General features: G+C 44.5%; 1 protein-coding gene across 3 annotated transcripts in view; it reads left to right on the top strand.

The window, feature by feature from the left end:
- Positions 1 to 19,296, top strand: part of TRPC5 (transient receptor potential cation channel subfamily C member 5) — a 92,799-nt gene that overhangs the window by 28,409 nt on the left and 45,094 nt on the right. For 2 of the 3 annotated variants that reach the window (XM_027893142.1, XM_027893141.1), the window contains exons 2-3: positions 261 to 659; positions 14,511 to 15,032. In XM_027893142.1, coding sequence (XP_027748943.1) covers positions 282 to 659; positions 14,511 to 15,032 — 900 coding nt within the window. In that variant the 5' untranslated portion in view covers positions 261 to 281. Of the gene's footprint in view, positions 1 to 260; positions 660 to 9,584; positions 9,684 to 14,510; positions 15,033 to 19,296 lie in introns of those variants that run through there. The other variant, XM_027893143.1, reaches the window with a different exon arrangement.

A 19,296-nucleotide genomic window follows, 5' to 3' on the forward strand; every position in this document is an offset into this window, starting at 1 on the left:
AAAGAAATCAATGGCACAGTGTTTACGTGAGATTAGAAAATATACCGAGCGTCTGTCGTTCTGCATTCCTCTCCTGAGCAGTGGGGTCACCTTTATGCTTTCAGGAAGCCCTTTGATGTGGCTCGAGGGCTGTTGCGGTCCCCACCTTGAGAGTAAAACACCTTAAAAAGGGATCGGAATCTTTTACCGCGACGGACCTTCGGAAGTTTGTCCCCTCCGTGTCCGTTTTGTCGCTTACACGTGGTTCTTCTCCCTGACAGGTTGCCCGGTCACTATGAACCATGGCCCAGCTATACTACAAGAAGGTGAATTACTCCCCGTACCGAGACCGGATCCCACTGCAGATCGTGCGAGCCGAGGCGGAGCTGTCGGCGGAGGAGAAGGCCTACCTCAGCGCCGTGGAGAAGGGGGACTACGCCAGCGTCAAGCACGCCCTGCAGGAGGCAGAGATCTACTACAACATCAACATTAACTGCATGGATCCTCTGGGTCGCAGCGCCCTCCTCATAGCCATAGAGAACGAGAACCTGGAGATCATGGAGCTGCTGCTGAGCCACAGCGTGTACGTGGGTGACGCGCTGCTCTACGCCATACGGAAGGAGGTGGTGGGAGCTGTGGAGCTGCTGCTGAATTACAGGAAGCCCAGTGGTGAAAAGCAGGTTGGTTTAGTGTTCCCGTTCGATTTTGAGCTGTTATCCCGCGTTGGGAAGGTGGCACTGCACAGGGAAAGCACAGTCCTTGATGTAGGTCCGTTGCTTTGAATGCCCAGAGCAGACGTGGGCAGTCCTGTTGGGATGCTGATTTTCCAGGCTGAACAAACATTTTCTGTGTGACTTAAAACGCTCAGCGTTTTCTGCTTTCACTCAGTGTTCTTTCCAGCCCTACAGTGTTTGTGGCCGTACTGATTTATAGGTTGATTTATAGATGAGTACTTTCTAAAGGAATTTGTGGCTCCCTGAAATTACATTACAATCTGTAAATATGAACTGTTGCCACGCTGTTGTACTGATATTAAGTGGAATTGCTTTTCGTAAGTAAATCCTGAAAGCACACATGCTTATAAATAACTAGAAGCAAGCAAAACTCTGCTGGGTTTCAGTCCTTTGCTGTAGTGCAGACACACCATCCTGGTCTCCCTCTCCAGGGAGCTGTAGGGCAGAAATTCTGAGGCAGAACATAACGTTACAGCAAGAGCTAATCTGCTGTACAGCTGAGCAGTGACCAGCTATGACCTGTGGGAAGGATCCTCAGCTGCAAAGCCATTCCTAAGTTACATAAAGTCTATGTGAAAAACCATCAAGTCTGAATCCTGTCACTTCAAGTGTGGCCTGTCACACTACCCCAGCTGTGTGTTCTGGTTTTCTTCTTGTCGTTTGTAAGTATTCCTGCCACTAATTGGAGTAATGTTAAGTAGGTTACTGACCACTGGCGATTTTTGGCACGTTCACTGCTTTAGAAAGGAACATCCAAAACGTGGGGTAATCCTTATATATCAAGTCTCCTTTTGAAGGCAGCACATCCCTCTGTGTGTGAAGGAGGGAAATGATTAATACTGGTCAATCATAGAAGAAAACATTTTCAATGGATAGGTATCCTTAGTACATAGTTTTTCAGTAGTCATTTTATGTTGCTCCAAAGCCAACAATAAGGATCAACCCTGGCAGCATTCAAGAGTGCTCAGCTTCATATTTAGAAAAGAAGCAATCTGCATGCTGTATCAGTGTGATTCTAAGGTGTGATTTAAAAATTAATCTCTTCTCTCACACCTGGACATTGCAATGATAGTACCGGGTTTTAGTCCGACAAAATACAAGTAGCAAAATAAGGACCACATGTGGAGAATGAGCCATTTTTTTAACTCAATCTTCTAGCAATTTGAGCATCCTACAGCTCAACAGAAAGAAGAATGCAATAAAAGTTTTTTCCAGTGGCAATGAGGAACTGCCAGTAATTAATTATTGCAGGTTAATGACAAGTTCCTCCTGAAGTGGCACAGAAAGCGAGCGATAGGAGCCACGTTGACTTCTGTAACGTCTCTTGCATACCAAAGCTTGTGTCTGCTCAAATCCATAGCCTTGCTGGGTTAACTGGGCAGAGATAAAGGTCCACGAAATAAGGTTGATTTATGGCAGCTGAAGTTCAGCTCCAGTGTCTGTAGCTCAGTGATCCATTTCATGGCAGGCCTGTTTCATTTTCTGTTATCTCTGGGCCAGCGTGCAGCTCTCCTTCTGTAGCTGGGGTTGTATCTGCTGCAGGGTTTACAACCTGGAGGAGAACACGTGTGGGGGAGAGGGAGATGCGGTGCCAGTTTCAGCTTTGCTTACAAGGTTCGTTACAGGACCAGATTTCATCGGTGTATTTTAAACTAGCACTGGCTTGATGCAAAATTCTACGTGCAAACTAGGATTGACTTCCCTGGCTGGGTTTCAGGCCCTTCTGTAGACTGCAGGAAGTGTTTGGTGGTAGAAGGCTGCGGGACTGGACTTCCATTTCAGCAGTTTCACTGGTTGTTCGTGCAATGCTGGTAATTAACATTTATTTTGTGTATAGTGATACAACGTTAGATGGAGCGAAGCACAAAGCTAATACAGGAACACAAGTTCCTGATGCTAATTCCACAGCAGAATCGATAGACATTCGTTAGTTATCTTTGCTGGACCCTTTCTCATAAAGTCCTTTGGGAATCCCATTCCTAATTACTTTCACAAAAAGCAGCTGATAAATCAGATTAGCACAGCTTTGTTCTCATCAGCTGCTTACATGTTCTAAAACGTGTAGAAAACATGGGAGTTCTGTTGAGTAGTAACAAAAATTCATGCTTCGTGGAAGGGTTTCTGTCTGGCTGAGAAATAAGTAAGATGGTGTCACAGCACTTCTGATATATCAGGTTTAGTGTAATCTATTCATTAAATGTACACAGGGTTCATTTTCACTAAACAAAGCTGAGTGAAGGCAGCTTCTTGGACCCCATGTGGCAGCCTGTTTCCCATCAGGGGCTGCTTGTCTTCGCTGGACTCCAGGCAAAGGTGCAGAAGCAGCATATTCTAATTACTCTGTCGTAAATGCTTGTTTATCTGAGTCTGGTGTCTGTGGAAAACCCGTTAATTCCCTTCTCCTGCTCTCTGCTTCTGAGCAGTGATGATTTGCCTCTCTCCCCAAGACTGGTTTCTCCGACTGCCAGGCATGAAGAGCTGTTTGAGTCATCAGCTCAGTTAATTGTTGTCTTTGCATCTCGAAAGCAGCTGAGTAGCATCATTCAGCACAATCCATTTCGTGGGCGTGTCTCTCCTCTCATTCCCACAGCCTTATCCTCAGTCCTGATGGGAAGATGTTGTGTTATTCCAGCCTCTTGTGGGGTTACCATGCCTGTATCTGGTTAGCAAAAGAGATGCCCCAAATGAGGTGGAAAACCATGGCCCTTTACAGACTTTTGACCTGCAGAGCTGCAGGTTGTCTCAGCAGCCACAGAGTATCTGCAGGCTGATACGTCCTGGATGCTCCACGCCTGTCTCTTGAGAGCTGCCTGAGGGGAAGAGCTCTGCTTTTCCCCCCGTGTTATGATGACCTTCTCAGGCAGCAGAAGTAAAAAAACCTTTCAAATACGAGAAGTGACCTTTGTTGTGCTCCTTATGCTGGAGAATCAGGGTCTCGCTGATGATGTAAAGGGACAGGGAGAGACGGATGAAGAGGTTGGATCCCGTTATGCGGAGCATTTTTATGAATCATTATTCTGCAAACCTTTGCTAGACTGCTGTTTAAGCACCATTTAAGTGAAAATGCCATGAGAATGGCAGGGGTAAGTCACAGCCAGTAACTATAACAACAGGCAGCTCCCTCACCACAGCCCTGCGTGTGAGGGGTGTCTCAGGAGAGGAGGAAATGACTCTGTTTGCATGTGGAGCGTGTGAGAGAAGGGGAGCGTGAACCACCTCCCTCCAAAGGCTGCTGCAGAGCACACGATAGATTAGCCTGCTGAGCGGTGATGTGCTAAAGTAGACGTGTTTCCTTTTAGGTTTATCTCCAAGCAAGGCTCGTGGGTTATTTTAAGAACTTAAAATTTCTTCTCAAATCCGTTCTGTCCGGTCTGGACAACTCATGGCCACGGTTTTTGTGTACTGGGCTGTGAGCCTCCTGATAAAGATGAGGAGAAGGCTTCACCAATTACAACCAGAATAATGGCTAATACATTTACTGCTGCTTTGAAAGACGTAATTGGCTATGGGAGATTTTGGGGTCAATGAGAGAGTCCTCATGGTGCAAACACCTGACTTTTGCTACCAGGGGAAGACCACAGAGGTGTGCTGATGTGTTTCACCCCCAGCGAGGAGTAAAGCCCAGGTTTTAAATGACTTATCCATCTCTTCAAATTGGAGCTGTTGGAGCTCCTCAGACATACCACACCATGCTCTGGGGTGCACTCTCACTTTTTTCTACGTGTCTGTGTGCAGGTGTGGTTTGGAGTGGATGGAAGGTGCCTGTGAGAAGAAGTTGGGGTATTTTGGGGCTGCCACAGCCCTGCCCACCCACCACAGCACAGGTGGCAGGATGAGGGGAAATAAAGGAAATTCAATTATCTCCTCAAAATTAAGTAACAAAAGAGTTCTAGTTCTGTGATTTTTACAAGTTCACTTGTTGTTTCCAAATGTTATGTCATTTACTCCAATTAATCCTCCAAGCTTTTTCTTTTAAACCATAGTTCGCTTTGACCAGTCACTTTGTGTTGCTGATTGGTCACTTAGGTCACAGGATAGTTTGTTTTTCCACAAATAGATGACAGACATTTGGAAATCAAGCAACGTGTTCATCAACATTAAGAGGAACAACAGAATAAACTAATATTCATGGTACCTAGAGGGTATGCAAGTGTTGCTCTGCCTGAAGGGGTCTGTAGTATTTTCTAGGAAATTAAAGTGAGCCTCATCTGTTGCAATAGTTATAGTTTGATTTTCTGGACAGTTAAGAGGCTGATGTTGTACTGCATAGAGGCAGAGGAGTAATATGTGTGTACTTGGCATGGCAATCCGTGCTCAGGGATGATTGGCATGTTATTTTTAAATAAGACAACAAATCACTGAATAACCACCAGAAGGAGCTGCAGATAGAAACAGCAAAAATCAGCACGTGCAGATGCAGTGTTGGCTTTGGCCCAGGCTCAGTGAGTCAGGTGGCTCATCTCTTTGGGGGTAGGAAGTTAAAATGCTAAGTAGTCTCTCCAATACAGACAATGGCAAAACAAGACCTTAATACTGTTCTATTCTGTAGGTACCCATGGAAAACAGATACTTGGCTGGGGTCCTATGGGGCTGGAATTAACGGGGAACTTAAAATTACTTCTTTAATTTTTTTTTTTTTTTTGATTGAGTACTACCACAGGAGCAAGGGAATGTGTATATGAAGCCTGTTGAACGAATTCTGCTTTCCAGTAACGTCTTGTGTCTCTCAACCTGTTTGATCCTTGAGTTTTGTCGCTCTTTTTTTTTTTCCTAAAAGTCCTCTTAGATGTGCTTTTTACTATGCAAACATCAATACAGTGGGTTATGTTTTCTGCCAGGCTGGATTCTGCACTTAAGCTGCACTTAAACAACATCTAATTTCTGGGAAAGAGCAGGAAATGCACGTCCAAAGATTCCCTTTTTCCTACCTATTTGATTCACTTCGTATTTGTCATTAGTAATAGTTGTATTTCCTGTCATTTTAAAGCCACTGAAATCAGCATAAATTTTCCCTGTGGCTCCAGGTGAGGTCTTCTGGGGTGTTTTCTTTGCAGCTGCACGTGTGAATTCTTTGAAGCCGTCCCAGTTCTCCGCTGTGCATCACAGCTCTCAGTTTGCACAGATTTTTGTGCCTCGCCTTTTGCCTCGCTGCGCAGCACATCAGGCACGGCCTGTGCTGACTGCTGAGCCCTCCTTCCGTTCTTTAGGGAGCTCCAATCATCTGAGTTACTCCACAGTCCTGGTGTAGCCATGAGCACCTTTACAGGGTGGCTGTTTTCTTCCCATCAGCTATTTACATAAGGGGGACACGAGCATCTCTCTGGTATCTGCCAAACGTAGCGATTTGCTCGTGGCAGATGGCTCCAAATTCATCTGGTTCACATATTGGTCTACAAATGCAATCCCTCAACGAAAAGAACAAAAAGAAACGGGATCACAGCTTAGTTTATGGCTGTGATTCAGTTTGTTTTGATAGTCCAAAGGCTTTCTGAATCAGTGAGACCTCAACAGATCTTTATGTATTCCAAAAGAAGGAGCTTTACCAAAATAAACTCTGGAAGAATATGGTTGTGAAGAGGAAACTATGGAGAGAGAATAAAAGGCAGGTTTTCAGTCTCAGTTGCTAATCATCAGATACCTGCTGGTGGAAAGTTGATGCCACTTGATACTCTTAGAGAACTTAAAATTTAACCTCAAAAATCCTCTTTCAGGTGAGCTGATGAGTGAAAATCCACCTTAATCTTCATGAAGATATCATAGATCAATAGCCTAGAGACAGTCTTTTGTAAAACAGAAAATAGCGGTTTCACTAAGCCATGTTATTCTTGCCCAAATCCAGTAACCTTCTTGATACAGTGTGGTTTTAATTTAATTTTCCTACTCACACTGGGCTCTTGTCCTGCAGTCAGAGTCCAGTGCAACAAGTCCACAAGCAACTCTTGATTTAACAGACCTGCAGGTACTTACCAGATGTGCAAACTCATTGTCAGCCCTGTGCTACCACCGACTGGACTGTTCAAGTCAAAGGAAACCGTTCAGTTCTCAGGTATCTCATGATATAAAATCTAGATTCTGCAGGCAATTGGAAAGAAATGAGTTTTAGAAGCAGCTGGTGTTCCTCAGACTCTGGCTGAAGGGGATCTGTCTCACCTTTGGCAAAGTGCAGGTGGGAGAGATCAGGTCCTGCCCTGGGGGACCTGGGGGTTTGCAGCTGTGGGAAATGTTACCCTATCTCCTTCAGTAAAAGGTTTACATTTCTTGAAGAGGGGAAGGAGAGACTTGGGGACTTCCCAACTAAAATTCCTGATGGAGAGCAGTTTCTCAAGAAAAGCAGCAGCTGAGGGAAAAAAAAAAAAAAAAAAAGAAGGCCACAAGTTCTCAGTATGGAGATATTTGAAAGGCACAATAAAGAATAAAGATTGCATCTGAAAGCAGAGGACTAGCTGTTACTGCTCCAAAGCCTAATGGCTCCGTTAGCATCCAAGCTTTTCATTATTTTTATTGATGCAGTAATAATTCACAGCTGTAGTTAACATGCCTCTGACGTTGGAGGCTACCTTCAAAATGAATTTCATCTAATTAAACTAAGCCACAGAGAAGTCAAAGACCACTCCAGTTAATGATTGCATTTAACTGGGAATTTCTTTCCTCCTTCCCCACTGCCTTGTTCTCTAAATAGTCTTAAATCCAGGTGATCAAGGTGTGAGGAAAAAAAACAGCTGGGGTGATAAATCTCATGGACCTGATGAGTAGCACCAAGGTTAAGGCTTGCAGGTTGCAGTGGCAGCTGCCAGGCTTCCAGCAGTGGCAGTAAGTCACTGGCTCCTTCTCCTGGGTCAGCCTAAAGTCTGTTATTAATTCTTAGGAGTGCTGGTGGGGTCAGGCCAAAAAACTGCCTTGCAGCATTGTGCAAACAGGTCGTGCTTGTAATTTAATACACAAGAGACGTGGAGAGGTTGGGAATGGGGATGTTATACAGGATGCTTCCCAGAGAATTATCTTTACCCTGGAAGAGTGATCTCAGCACTTGCTTGCACTGGGCAAACCGTACAGTGTGTTTCAATCAGATGCAATATGTTGGTGGGTCCCTGGCACGGGCAGTATTTTGGTGGCAGCAGTGATGGGGAGATGAGTATCAGAAGGGCCTCGACTGAGAACAATATTCTCACTGCTTCTCTCTGCATTGCTGCAGCGAGGGAATGCTGCAATCCGAGGGCTTTGCTCCGTCATCGCCTCGGGAGGACACGTTGGGAAAGCGCCGGAGCCTGCCGGGGGCTCAGGGCCACGTGCACCGCCGGGGTTTGGGTCACGGCAGGGAGAGGGGGCTCTGCGCTCCACTTACACACTCCTCAGGCAGGCAGATGAGGAGGTAGCAGCGGGCTCTGCAGCGTGCAGTGTATACCATTAGCGAGATGCTTCCAGCTTTTAGCGCCGGGAACGACAGAGGAAGTCGCCGTCTTAGTGGGAATCAGCAAAGATCACCGGTGTGCGGGTTCTGTTCACGAGCAGTACCCTGCCGCCTGGCTAGATTGTCGTTTCTTTGCTCTTGCAAACGCCGGGGTCTTTTCATGAGCCACGGTGTCTTCTTGGTTGGTAAAACAATGCCCAAGGCACAGTTTATTGGTCAAAATGGGGAACATTGACCCTCCTGGTTTGTGAGGATGTTTTTTGTGCGGCGTCCAACGGTGCTGGGCTGGCAGCAGGTGCAGTCACTGTGATGCTGGTTTAGGGATGAATCTCATTTTCTTTTCTTTCTTTCTTTTTTTTTTTTCTTTTAAAAAAGAATATGGTCGAATAGGAACACAACCCAAGCAAAAAAACCCCTCCCTTTTCAAGCCCTATTAGCAACATATTACCGCACCTAAACTTAGTGAAACATCTCTCACCTGCATAAGGTAATAAATTGCAGGAAAAAGGGTGTTTTCTGCACAAAGATGACATAAAAGGCTGCAGATAGCATGTTGATTAACCTATATTAGCACATCTTGTCCTTGTTATCGCTAGGAATAGATAATACAGAGACCAGGTAAAATAAATTAAAAAGCTGGACAACTCTTCCTCACAGAATAAAACCTGAAAAATATTAGAAAAATAGTAACCATAATAAAACAAATACTACCTTGAAGGTGGAGCCTGCAGATTTCCAGATAACCATGGACAGTCTTTAACCATGTTTCGGGTCATAAAATGAAAAAAATATCTAAGGTGAAGCAACATTCCAAGGCCTTTAGAGTAGTTAAGAAATTATTAGGTCTGGATTAAGGAAGCTCTTTAACAAAATTAATTTCTGAACTAAAAACAACATTAAAAATAAAGGCTAAACCCTAACAATTTTTACTCAAAAAAAAAAAAATCATCTTCAGGCATATATAACCTAGCCTGCCTATCCAATATTCATGAAATAATTCAGTTTACTCCCATGTCAGCAATACTGAACTTACACGTGTGTTGGTGTCAGAGAGTCTCAGCAAACAGCTCCAATAAGCAGCCAGGGAATCTCTGCATTTTTGGAAAGGCTGTGGTAGATCCATAATGTGCTGTGAGCCAAGTCCTCATGTCACTTATGCCACTTTAGGAGCTTCCTTACTGTCTGGATCTGTAACAGTCCTGAACTTTTGTCCCATGTTTGTTGTAACTGGAGAATTGTCATCATTCAGCAAGCCCCAAGTGTAGGACAGAACCAAAATTCACCGGTCGCATCACAGAGATAATGTGCCATAACATGTGAGTTGTGACTTCAATGAACTTCTCAAACATTCCTACACAGATGAGAAGTCATCACCAGAAGAGGGGGCAGCCGCTTGTCTGATTGATACAGCACTGGTCTGATTCCTCAAAACAGGAGTAGGTACCCATTAGCCCATCTTCCTGCTGGAATCAGTAGTTCTTAACTGGAGCAAGACAGAGGAATTCAGGGCATAGCAGACCTCAGGCTGCGTTTCAGTTCAATACAAGAGGTTCAAACACAAGGTAACTCTTTGGAGTGTCCAGCTGTGACTTGAAGAATAAGCCACACTGACTGTCCTCTTCCTTCATTTCATCATCAGATGCCTCATCTCATCTCCTCCACCTCTATCTGAGAGGAGAGTGCTCTGCCTGCAAGAACCTGCCACAGGCCATTTAAATGTGTATTTGCAAAGTCCTTTCCTTGGGAAGGCTTCTCTCCTTATTCCTCTCCTTTAATCCCCAGCAGAAGAGAAGTTTATTATGTAGCATCAGCCCCAAACGGTGACATCTTCTGAAAATCTTTCTGGCTGTGCTGCATTTCCTCAACACATGGCTGAGCACAAGCTCTGCCACTGTCAGGTGCACTAGATTTCAGTTTAGCTCTGAAGACTAATCCCTTGAGTCTACCTCCATTTTTAAACACAGGGAGAAGAAGCCAAATTAAAAGTGAAAGAATCTAGAGCAGATATATCCGTATTTAGCTTTTGTTTACTGGTTGTAGAGGAAGCCATTTGGTTACACAGGTATCACAAATTTAATTTTTCACGTTCTTTCAGTAATGCATTATGTTAGTTAATGGTTATTAACAGTTCTGTGATTTTATATCATGCTATTTTTTCATTCAATTTTAGTGTTAGTGTGTACCACCTGATAACCTTGTTTCAGCATTTGGCTTGCTACAAGGCACGAAAAAGTGCTGATTTTCTCTGTTTTGCAGTGTTAATCTGAGGGGCAGAAACTTTATTTGGCTTCACAGGCATGGAAGTCACTGAGGAGATTTTAGACCAGAAAGAGCCTTTTCTTCAGATGGATTATGTGACAGCTGTGTTGAAGTGTGTGGAACACTTCAATAATAGCAGAGCTTGCTCATAAGTACATCTACAACAATGTGTGCCTTATGCCAAAGTTGCAGAGAGCTTGCTCATCACCAGCACAAAAGCCCTTAAGTAGGGGACTTTTTTTAGATATCAGGTTGTTTTGTTCATTATATTTCATTTACCGAATGACATCGTTCCATGAACTGTGCTAGAGAAAATGCCAACCTCCCTATACTGATACAGGTACTGTCATCTCTCTGATACAAAGCATCTCTCAAGGCATCTTTCATTAAGATACTCAGTTATTGAAACATGAACCCACTGCCTCACCCAAAATGAATGCTTAAATTTACTCAAGCAGGTAACATTTTCCCAGAGACCCACGTAAGGTTCCTTCTGGTACCTACAGGGAGCTTACAAGAATGAAGATGGCTTGAAAATGGGGCAATCCCACCTGTAACAGGCAACAGCATTATTAGATCAGTTATTTCCAGACAGAAGTGGTGGCATTCACAGTGCCAGAACAGGATGCGTGTTTATCTGACCCAAGAAGTGACATGTTTATCTGTGTAATCCAACCCAAGAAATTTACAGTTTTAGCTTCCATGGTCTATAAAAGGCAAAAGGTGCATTCACATCAGTCTATCAGTTTGGTTATGGACAGTGTTTTTGAAGGGAATCTCCTTGGCTTTCACATTTGTTGCACCTTTGTTCACGGGGCTGAGCAGTCCTGGAGCGCACGAAACCAGAGGACCTGCTCCAGGGAAGATACCAGGCTAGATAAAGTTCCAAGTAAAACTCCTGAAAGACTTACAAGAAGGCCCTTGTACCTTCAGAGCCAGCTTTTTTTCCTTTTTCTCTCTGCAGTTTTGTTCCTCTAACCCTGAGCTCATGACTAACGTCAGCAGAGATTCCTGCTCTTCCTATCCAGACTCCCCTCCCAGCGGTGCACAGTTTGCTGGAAAAGGTGTTTTTCCATTCAGAGGAGAGCTTAGCTATTCTGAACAGTGCTTTTCTGTGAGCTAATCCTTCATTTTCTTCTCTTTTAATGAAGCTTGTTTCTTCACCCTCCTTTTTCAGATAAAGGGGATTTTTCACTCTCCTCAGCATCATTCAGAGAAGCAGCGGTACAGTTGTATAAACAGCCTGCTTTTATGAGGATTAAATCTAGGAAGTATTCAGTCACTTGTTGTTCGTGGTAGTGTTAATTTCTCAAGTGAACATTACCAAGATGAAATACAGACAAGGCACTTGCTCCTATGCCAGCAGTGGCAATAAGATTGTGAAGGACTCAGCTTAACAGCTCATGTCAAGTGATGAGGTTAATGGGAAAGAATTTTGTTATTCAGGTCACTTAATGAAAATAACCTTGGAAGGGCTTAGCAGAGCCCTTGGGGTAGAATAAATTATTCCTCTTCTTGCTTCCATCACTGTAAGTTAACCCAAGTCACAGAAGAAGCTGAGCTAAACATGAGTTCAACCGGGCAGAGCAGCACTTGAGGAACATCAGTGATGATGATGTGTTGTTGTAATCTCTGCTGTCACTCCACTGGTAGAACACAGCCCTTGAGCAAAGGCTGGCTTTGCACAGCCAGAGCTTTCAAACAAGGCCGTTTATGATGCAGGTCATCAAAAGGCTGCGAGAAGACAACAAAAATACTTAGCACGAATGTTTGGCCAGTGCGTGGCCTTTGGGTCAGCCAGACACAGCAGCCATCAATCAGTCACACTGTTCCTGTTCTGTCTGTAGCTGGTTTGCTTTGCTGCTCAGAAACAAACTTCAGCTCTGGGGATTTGAGACCTTACACTGATCTGATCCCAGATCCCAGATCCCAGAGAGCTTCTGTGTGTCTGCACCACCATTTCCCTCCTCATCCCTCAATCAAAAGTGCTGTAAGCTGCCCAGGAGCACCTGCCTTTACCATGGCAGCTGCTCCAGCCTCTTGCAGCACCATTTTGGGGGTGAGGGCTGGTATGTACCAGAATAAGGGAAGAGAGATCACTTGGTTTGATCCCAATTATTGTGACAATAACTTAGAGTGCCCTAGATCCAGATTTAGAAAACCTCTGGAACAGAGAGGATTAGCACTACCCCTACCTGTAACATTACTGCCTTCTCCTTGAGTGCCCATTTCATATTGCAAGCAACGTGAATAACTCATCTGTGTAAAGCTGAAAATCCTTTTCACAGCCCTTGGTACAATAACTTCGATATAGAAAAACAAGATTAAATTTGACAGTAATAGGAGTGATAGAGGGGAGAAGTGTTCTTCCTTTGAGGCAGAGGCTCTGAATGCAGCAACCAGGCACTGGCTGAAAAAGGAGGGGAAGAACGATAAAGGCAGCTATATTCAAGCATCAGGACTTTTAAAAAAGAAAAAGCTTCTAAGAAAGAGAAAAAAACCCCCACACTTTCTCTTGACATTTAACAAACTACCTAAAGTAGCTAAACAAAGGAAGAGAGTCAAAGACCTTACGAAGAGAGCTGCTTTCAGCCATTTGTTACTAGATATCCTAAAATATATTTATCCAACCTTGCTAAGAGACACCAAGCCCTCTGTGACCCACAGCAAATCCTCACTGCTGTTTTCTCTCCTTCCCCATGAGCCCTATTTATCCTCTGCCTCCTGCCTCTGGAGGGACCAGCCTGGGTAGCAAAGCCTCTCTACACCCCTGTGTCTGTAGGCTGCCAGGGATTTAACTCCTCACCTGCCACATTCAGGGTAGCAGATTTATTCCCCCAAATCCCCCTAGCCACTCCAGTAACTAGCCCTACATCTCCACGTGATGACCACCTTTGGTGTGTCGTGAACAGGGTCTGTCCCAGTGTTGCATCTGGGTTATGCAGAGGTTTACTGATGAACTTCAGCTCTTTTGTTGCCACAGAGGCCTTTAACTCCCAGGGAAATGGAGGTTCCCTGTCTCCTAATCAGCCTTGGGGGTATCCTGTGGAAGGATTTCTAATCGCTTACCTCATGATCCTTTATCCCTGCTTTACTTTAGGATTTTTATACAGACTAATATTTCCTGTCGTTCCGACTCTTTGACAACAGTTGTCTCAAACACCTTTGGCATTTGCAAATGGTGGAACAAAACCAGCATTCCTCCCTCAAGCAGCAGGATGCCAAGTGCCAGGGCAGGAGTGGTGGGCACACTGAGATCAGTGTGTTTGGGTAGTGATTAACACACACTAAGGAGAGCTGCCTGTGCTGCAAATGGAAACGCTGTGTGCTTGGGGTGTAAGAGCATTTCCTTCTAATTTTGCACTCTGCATACAGTAATAAGGCACAACAGGGTGTGCATTAAGCTCATCTTGTGGGAAGTGCAATAGTAGCTGGAATGCACAGCCTGGAGTGGCTTATTTGTAGTGGACTATGGCTCATTAATTTTACATTTAATTTTTTTCAAATCCATTTAGAAAAAACAACCCAATGAATCTATTCTGAGGGCAGTTATGCAATGTATCCTTACACTGAAAAGTATTTTCAAATAAAAACACCGGGGAAAAGAGAAGAAGAGCTTTGCCCAGCTGCAGACCAGTGTTTGGTTTGTGCAGGACCTGCTACGAGCTGGTTCTTGGCCTGCCAATGCAGATACATCGTGCAAATAGTGACAGCTTTGGAAACCTATTCAGTGCTCACTCTTTTCTAGCCTTTCTTTCTGTACAATTACCTGTGCCTTTTGTCTTCCATTCTTTTTTCCCTTCCCTTTTCTTTTTTTCTGTTGGTATATGAACCAGTACCCATTTCAGATGAGGTTTACATGTAAAGCTTTTGAATGGGGATGGGACTGACTTTTCAGACTGGAAGCTGAATGGTCACAGGTTCCTGATGGAACTGGCATGATCTAGGGGAAGATGGTTTTGCCAGAATGGCAGTGTGTGTGTGTGTGTGCCTGGCTATAGTAGGATTTAAAGAACAGAGGGTGTTATAAAACCTCTGTTTTGTTATGACATCAAAAGTACAAAAGAGGGATATCCGATTTTTGCTGTTCCACGTGACTTCATCCCTCTATGATCTATCCCTTCCTACAGGTTCCAACCTTGATGATGGACACCCAGTTTTCAGAGTTCACTCCAGACATCACACCCATAATGCTGGCGGCTCACACCAACAACTACGAAATCATCAAACTGCTTGTCCAAAGACGGGTGACAATCCCACGCCCACACCAGATCAGATGCAACTGCGTGGAGTGTGTCTCCAGCTCGGAGGTGGACAGCCTGAGGCACTCCAGGTCGAGGCTGAACATCTACAAAGCCTTAGCCAGCCCTTCATTGATTGCCTTATCCAGCGAGGATCCCATTTTGACGGCCTTCCGGCTGGGCTGGGAGCTGAAGGAGTTGAGCAAAGTGGAAAATGAATTCAAGGCTGAGTACGAAGAACTTTCCCAGCAGTGCAAGCGGTTTGCCAAGGACCTTTTGGACCAAGCACGGAGTTCCCGGGAGCTGGAGATCATTCTCAATCACAGAGACGATCAAAGCGAAGAGCTGGACCCCCAAAAATGTCACGATTTGGCAAAGCTAAAGGTAGCAATAAAGTATCACCAGAAGGAGGTAAGAGCCATCGGAATGGGAAGGCGTTGGGGAAAACAGTTCATGACTCACTCTGGGTTTATTCAGTGTTTCTGGCTCTCAGGTGTGGTACTGCAGGGAGCAGAGGACCCTTTGCTCCTGAGTTAACCACAAACCAGGAGGCTCAGTGCACCTTGGGGACAACGTGGATTTGGTGACAGTTGAGGGCGACAGGACCGGGATTTGCTGCAGTGAGCTGTGGCTTCTACAGTACCAGCAATTCCTGTTTCAAAGCTACTTGACTCCCATTTCATTGTAACCCAGCCCTCTGCAAAGAACAGCCTGGAGACGTTTCCAGGCCTGTCTCCAAAAGCTTTTCCCAGTCAATGCTTTTGTACAGGAACCCAAAGCTAGAAGGGGTTGCCTGGCTCATAAAGGTGGATTCCTTGGGTTCCTCATTGACCGCAGGATATAGTGTAATACACAATTCCCTTCCTGCAGCCACCAAACACTTCTAAGCACCCATTCAACACTAATTCATAAGGGCCAGAGAAATGAGACCAGCTAAAGAGAGCAGGAGAGGTCTGGAGCACTGCTACTGTCTCAGGTCTCCATGTTAGCTGCGGTTTCATTAGGTGAAAATGCCTGTGTGATGCTTGGGAGTGGATCACATCATGCAAATACTTCTTCACCCCTGTGACACTGTCAGGTTGATTCTTGCTCCTTGATCCATCCGTGTTTTAGGGACTGAGAAGCAATTCCCAGAAATTCAAATTCCTGCCTGTAGTTCCAGAGGGGAAAGCCATACATCAGCTAAAGGACACAGAGCCTTTCAGAAGCCCTGCAGATCCAGAGATCTGTAAGTGATTCAGTAAAGGCCATGAACCCCAGAAGAATGCTGACAACAGTTTCATTAGTTGGCTCTGGATTTTCTTTCTCTTTCCAAACCCAGACAGAATTTAGTAGATGATACATGACTGTTGGCCAGGGATATTCCAGGTTATCTGAAGGAGGAATTTAGTTGCTTGGTTGAGGAATTGAACTGCAGTGCCTCTTACATTCTGCTGTGTCTTGGAGGGTGATGTGGGTGGCAGAAGAACCTGCCACATTCCTCTTTGCACTGTCTTCCCCACATTCAGTGCTTCCTTTTAGGCACTGACCCAACATGATATGATACATTTCACTTCCCCGAACGGCTGCTCGTGCCTTCCAAAGCACAACAGTCTAGAAGTGAGAGATGCAGATTTTCCTTCATCCCTTTGGTTCTCTTGTGCTTCCTGAGTGCCAGTGCCTCGATGCAATGAGCTGGAGCCGGATCCTCAAGCTTCTGGGATTCAGTTCTTGGCCACTTACTGCTCTCACTGGGCTAATCCAGTGAAGTGCCAGCAAGGCTCGCTGGTGTCGGGTCAGGTTGTGCTTTTCACTCGGGCTGTGACAGTGTTAGGTAACACCACAAGTGCTTTAGGGACACCAAAAATAGTGAATTGTTAGTCTGGAAGAGGGTAATACAGGTAATAGGGTCAATGTTCATTGGATCTAAGAAGGAACAGAAAGGCTACTTCTGCTTTTTTACTGACCTGACAGCCACAGATGCTGCACTCACGTGCACCCTTCAGCAGCCAGGCAGCCCCTGGCACTGCTGATCCTGATGTCATGTCACTGCTGACCTCCAGGTGTAAATCTGTGGCCACCCTTATCTCCTACTGACGTTCAGCAAGTGCAAGTCTGAAGGACTTCGCTGTATTTGAAATGTGGTGCTGAACGGTCATGAACATCTTTTATTTTACAGTAACAATTTTTTAATCTCGCCTGACAGTTTCTATCCTTTTTTTTAAAGGCGTAGTTGACTGAATTCCAAGCATATGGGCAAATTCCATGTTTTGTGACATACTCATGACAGTTCCAGCCTATAAATGACAGCAAATATGCTCTGTGTTGCCAGCTAAAGTCAGTGCTGTTTCCAGGTGGAATACTGGTGGGCTGTGGCAGAATGAATGAGGTTGGGAACCAAGCGCTGAACCCTTGTCATGCGACCTAGTTATTCACAAAAACCTGCTGCATCCTGCAGGAGGGTTGTGGTTTTCTTATCGTGACAATTAGGCCATCTTATCAGGATAATTAGTGCAATACAAACCTCAAGCAAGATACAAGCATCCTGCCAGATTCTGAAAAAAAACATGAGGAGGAACATTTGCCAGGGAGATGCTGAGAAATGGGTTTTAATCATGATTGAAGAGTATCAAACTGAGAGGATTTTTGTGGGGACAGGAAGGAAAATAGAAGCGAGTTTGGTTTCGTGAAAGACAGTTCTGCAAAGAGAAACAGGAGACTTTTAAAAGCAGATCATCTTGTTCCACTGAAGCTTTTTGTCTTAACATTAAATGGGATTGGATTGGATGGAGAAGCTTTTTATATCTTAACGTTGACAAAAATAAAAGTCAAATCCCTCGTTGTCTAAGACAAGAATCCCAAATTGACTTTGGTTATTTTCTGGGGTGTCAATTGTTACTGCAGGTGTTTGTTCTTTCTAATCAGCATAAAGAATGCATAATATCAGATTGTTTTCAGAATAACTGGTAGACAAATTTCCCCGCAGCGTTTTTCTTTTTGAGTGAAGCAAACCTCAGATTTCCCCCCAAAATATAAAATGATTCCATTTCAGCTTACTTGGGCAGATAAGTTCAGGTTCAAAGCTCTTTTCAAAGAAGTCATTAAGAGGAAATGGGTGAAGAGATCATTGCCTTTGGATGGAGGGGCAGGACTGTGTGTAAATCACTTTGCACCAGTGTTAAGCGATCTGGGAATTCAGGAGTGCTCTTCACCAGACACATCATTCAGTGTTGTTCTTTCTCAGTTATTTCAAGTGAACCCACCACGCCTTTCCCCCCAACCCCCATTGTGCTCCCGCTCTGGGGAGTAGGTGCTGGTTTGTTCCCGGTGCAGAAAAGTAACAGCATTCAGATTTCTAGTGCAGGTTGATGACCCCAGCAGTGAACATCCAGGACTGAAAAAAATCCCAGTGGGAAAAGCTAAATTATAGTCAGCCACTGGCACAGGCTGGCTAGGGGAGTGGTGGAGTCTCCGTCCCTGGAGGTGTTCAACAGGCATGTGGATGTGTCACCTGGGGACGTGGTTTAGTGGTGAACCCCATGGTCCTGGGTTAATGGTTGGACTCAGTGATCTCAGAGGTCTTCTCTGACCTTAATTAGTCTCAGGTTGTATAAATTATTCTATGATCTCTTGCTCCAAGCTGTGCCCTTGGAGGAAGGTGCTTAAAGCTAAATAGGTGCTAACTATGCAGCTGAACAGGCAGTACATTTTTTGACCGAGTATAATCTGGTTAAGTACCTCCATCCTGTTGCAGATTAGACATTTACCTTGCTGAGGCATTTGCTGAATTAGCTGCATCTTTTGGCACTTAGCTACTAGAGAAAAACCTGATCTTGTCCTTTAAGTTTTGGCAAACAATTAGCACACAAGTTTATCTTTTAACCTGGCCTGAGTGCCTCAGTCTTCCCAGGGAGCAGCGTGGGCAAGGGCTGGATTAGCAAAGGGAACCTCTTCAGTTCCTGTTCTTCCTTCAGAGACAGACCAGCCTCATCCCAAGGGCTCCACCTCCATCTGTATCTCTAGGTCCATCCCACTGCCTTGTGACGCAGCTACAGGTTGGTCGTTACAATAGTAGAAAAATCTCTTTTTCTATTTTTTTTTTTTCAACCAAAAAACCCTGGGAGGTACCAGTGTTGATTATTCCCGGCCATTGAACACGTTTAATGTTTTACAAAGTGACAAATGTGTCGCTTCTTAGGAAGAAGACCTTTTTCCTTTTGGAGGAGGGCCAAAACAAGGGAGAATAAATTTCTTGCTTTTCATGTTTGTTTTTAATAAGCCCATAAATCCTGGAGGGTAAATTGCTGTTTAGACAGATGGAAAAAACTCAGTTATATAGGAAAGATTAAAATGTGCCCTAAGGTAACTTTGCAGTATATTTTATGGCTGTAAATGATAAAAACGTGCTGTGCAATGTTCAGAAGCTCCTTTTCACTTCTCATCTTAAGTGTGGAATGGTTGTGTCCTCGGGTTCCACTTGCAAAAGGGCCCTGATCGTTTCTGAGAAGGAGTTAATAGTTGTGATCCCTGTTTGCATGATAGTCACAAAATATTAGAACAAATGATGACAGCACTAGTACACTGAGAAACATGACTAATTAGTTCCAGCACAGGCGTGTCAATTTTCTCAGTCCACTGTTAAAGAAATAATTTTTGAAGGCTTTTCATAAATGCTCTGTAATATATAGCATTTGTC

The sequence above is a fragment of the Empidonax traillii genome, unplaced genomic scaffold (genome assembly GCF_003031625.1).
Source record: "Empidonax traillii isolate 1590-97213 ecotype Southwest subspecies unplaced genomic scaffold, ASM303162v1 scaffold383:size710549, whole genome shotgun sequence".
Taxonomy (NCBI): domain Eukaryota; kingdom Metazoa; phylum Chordata; class Aves; order Passeriformes; family Tyrannidae; genus Empidonax; species Empidonax traillii.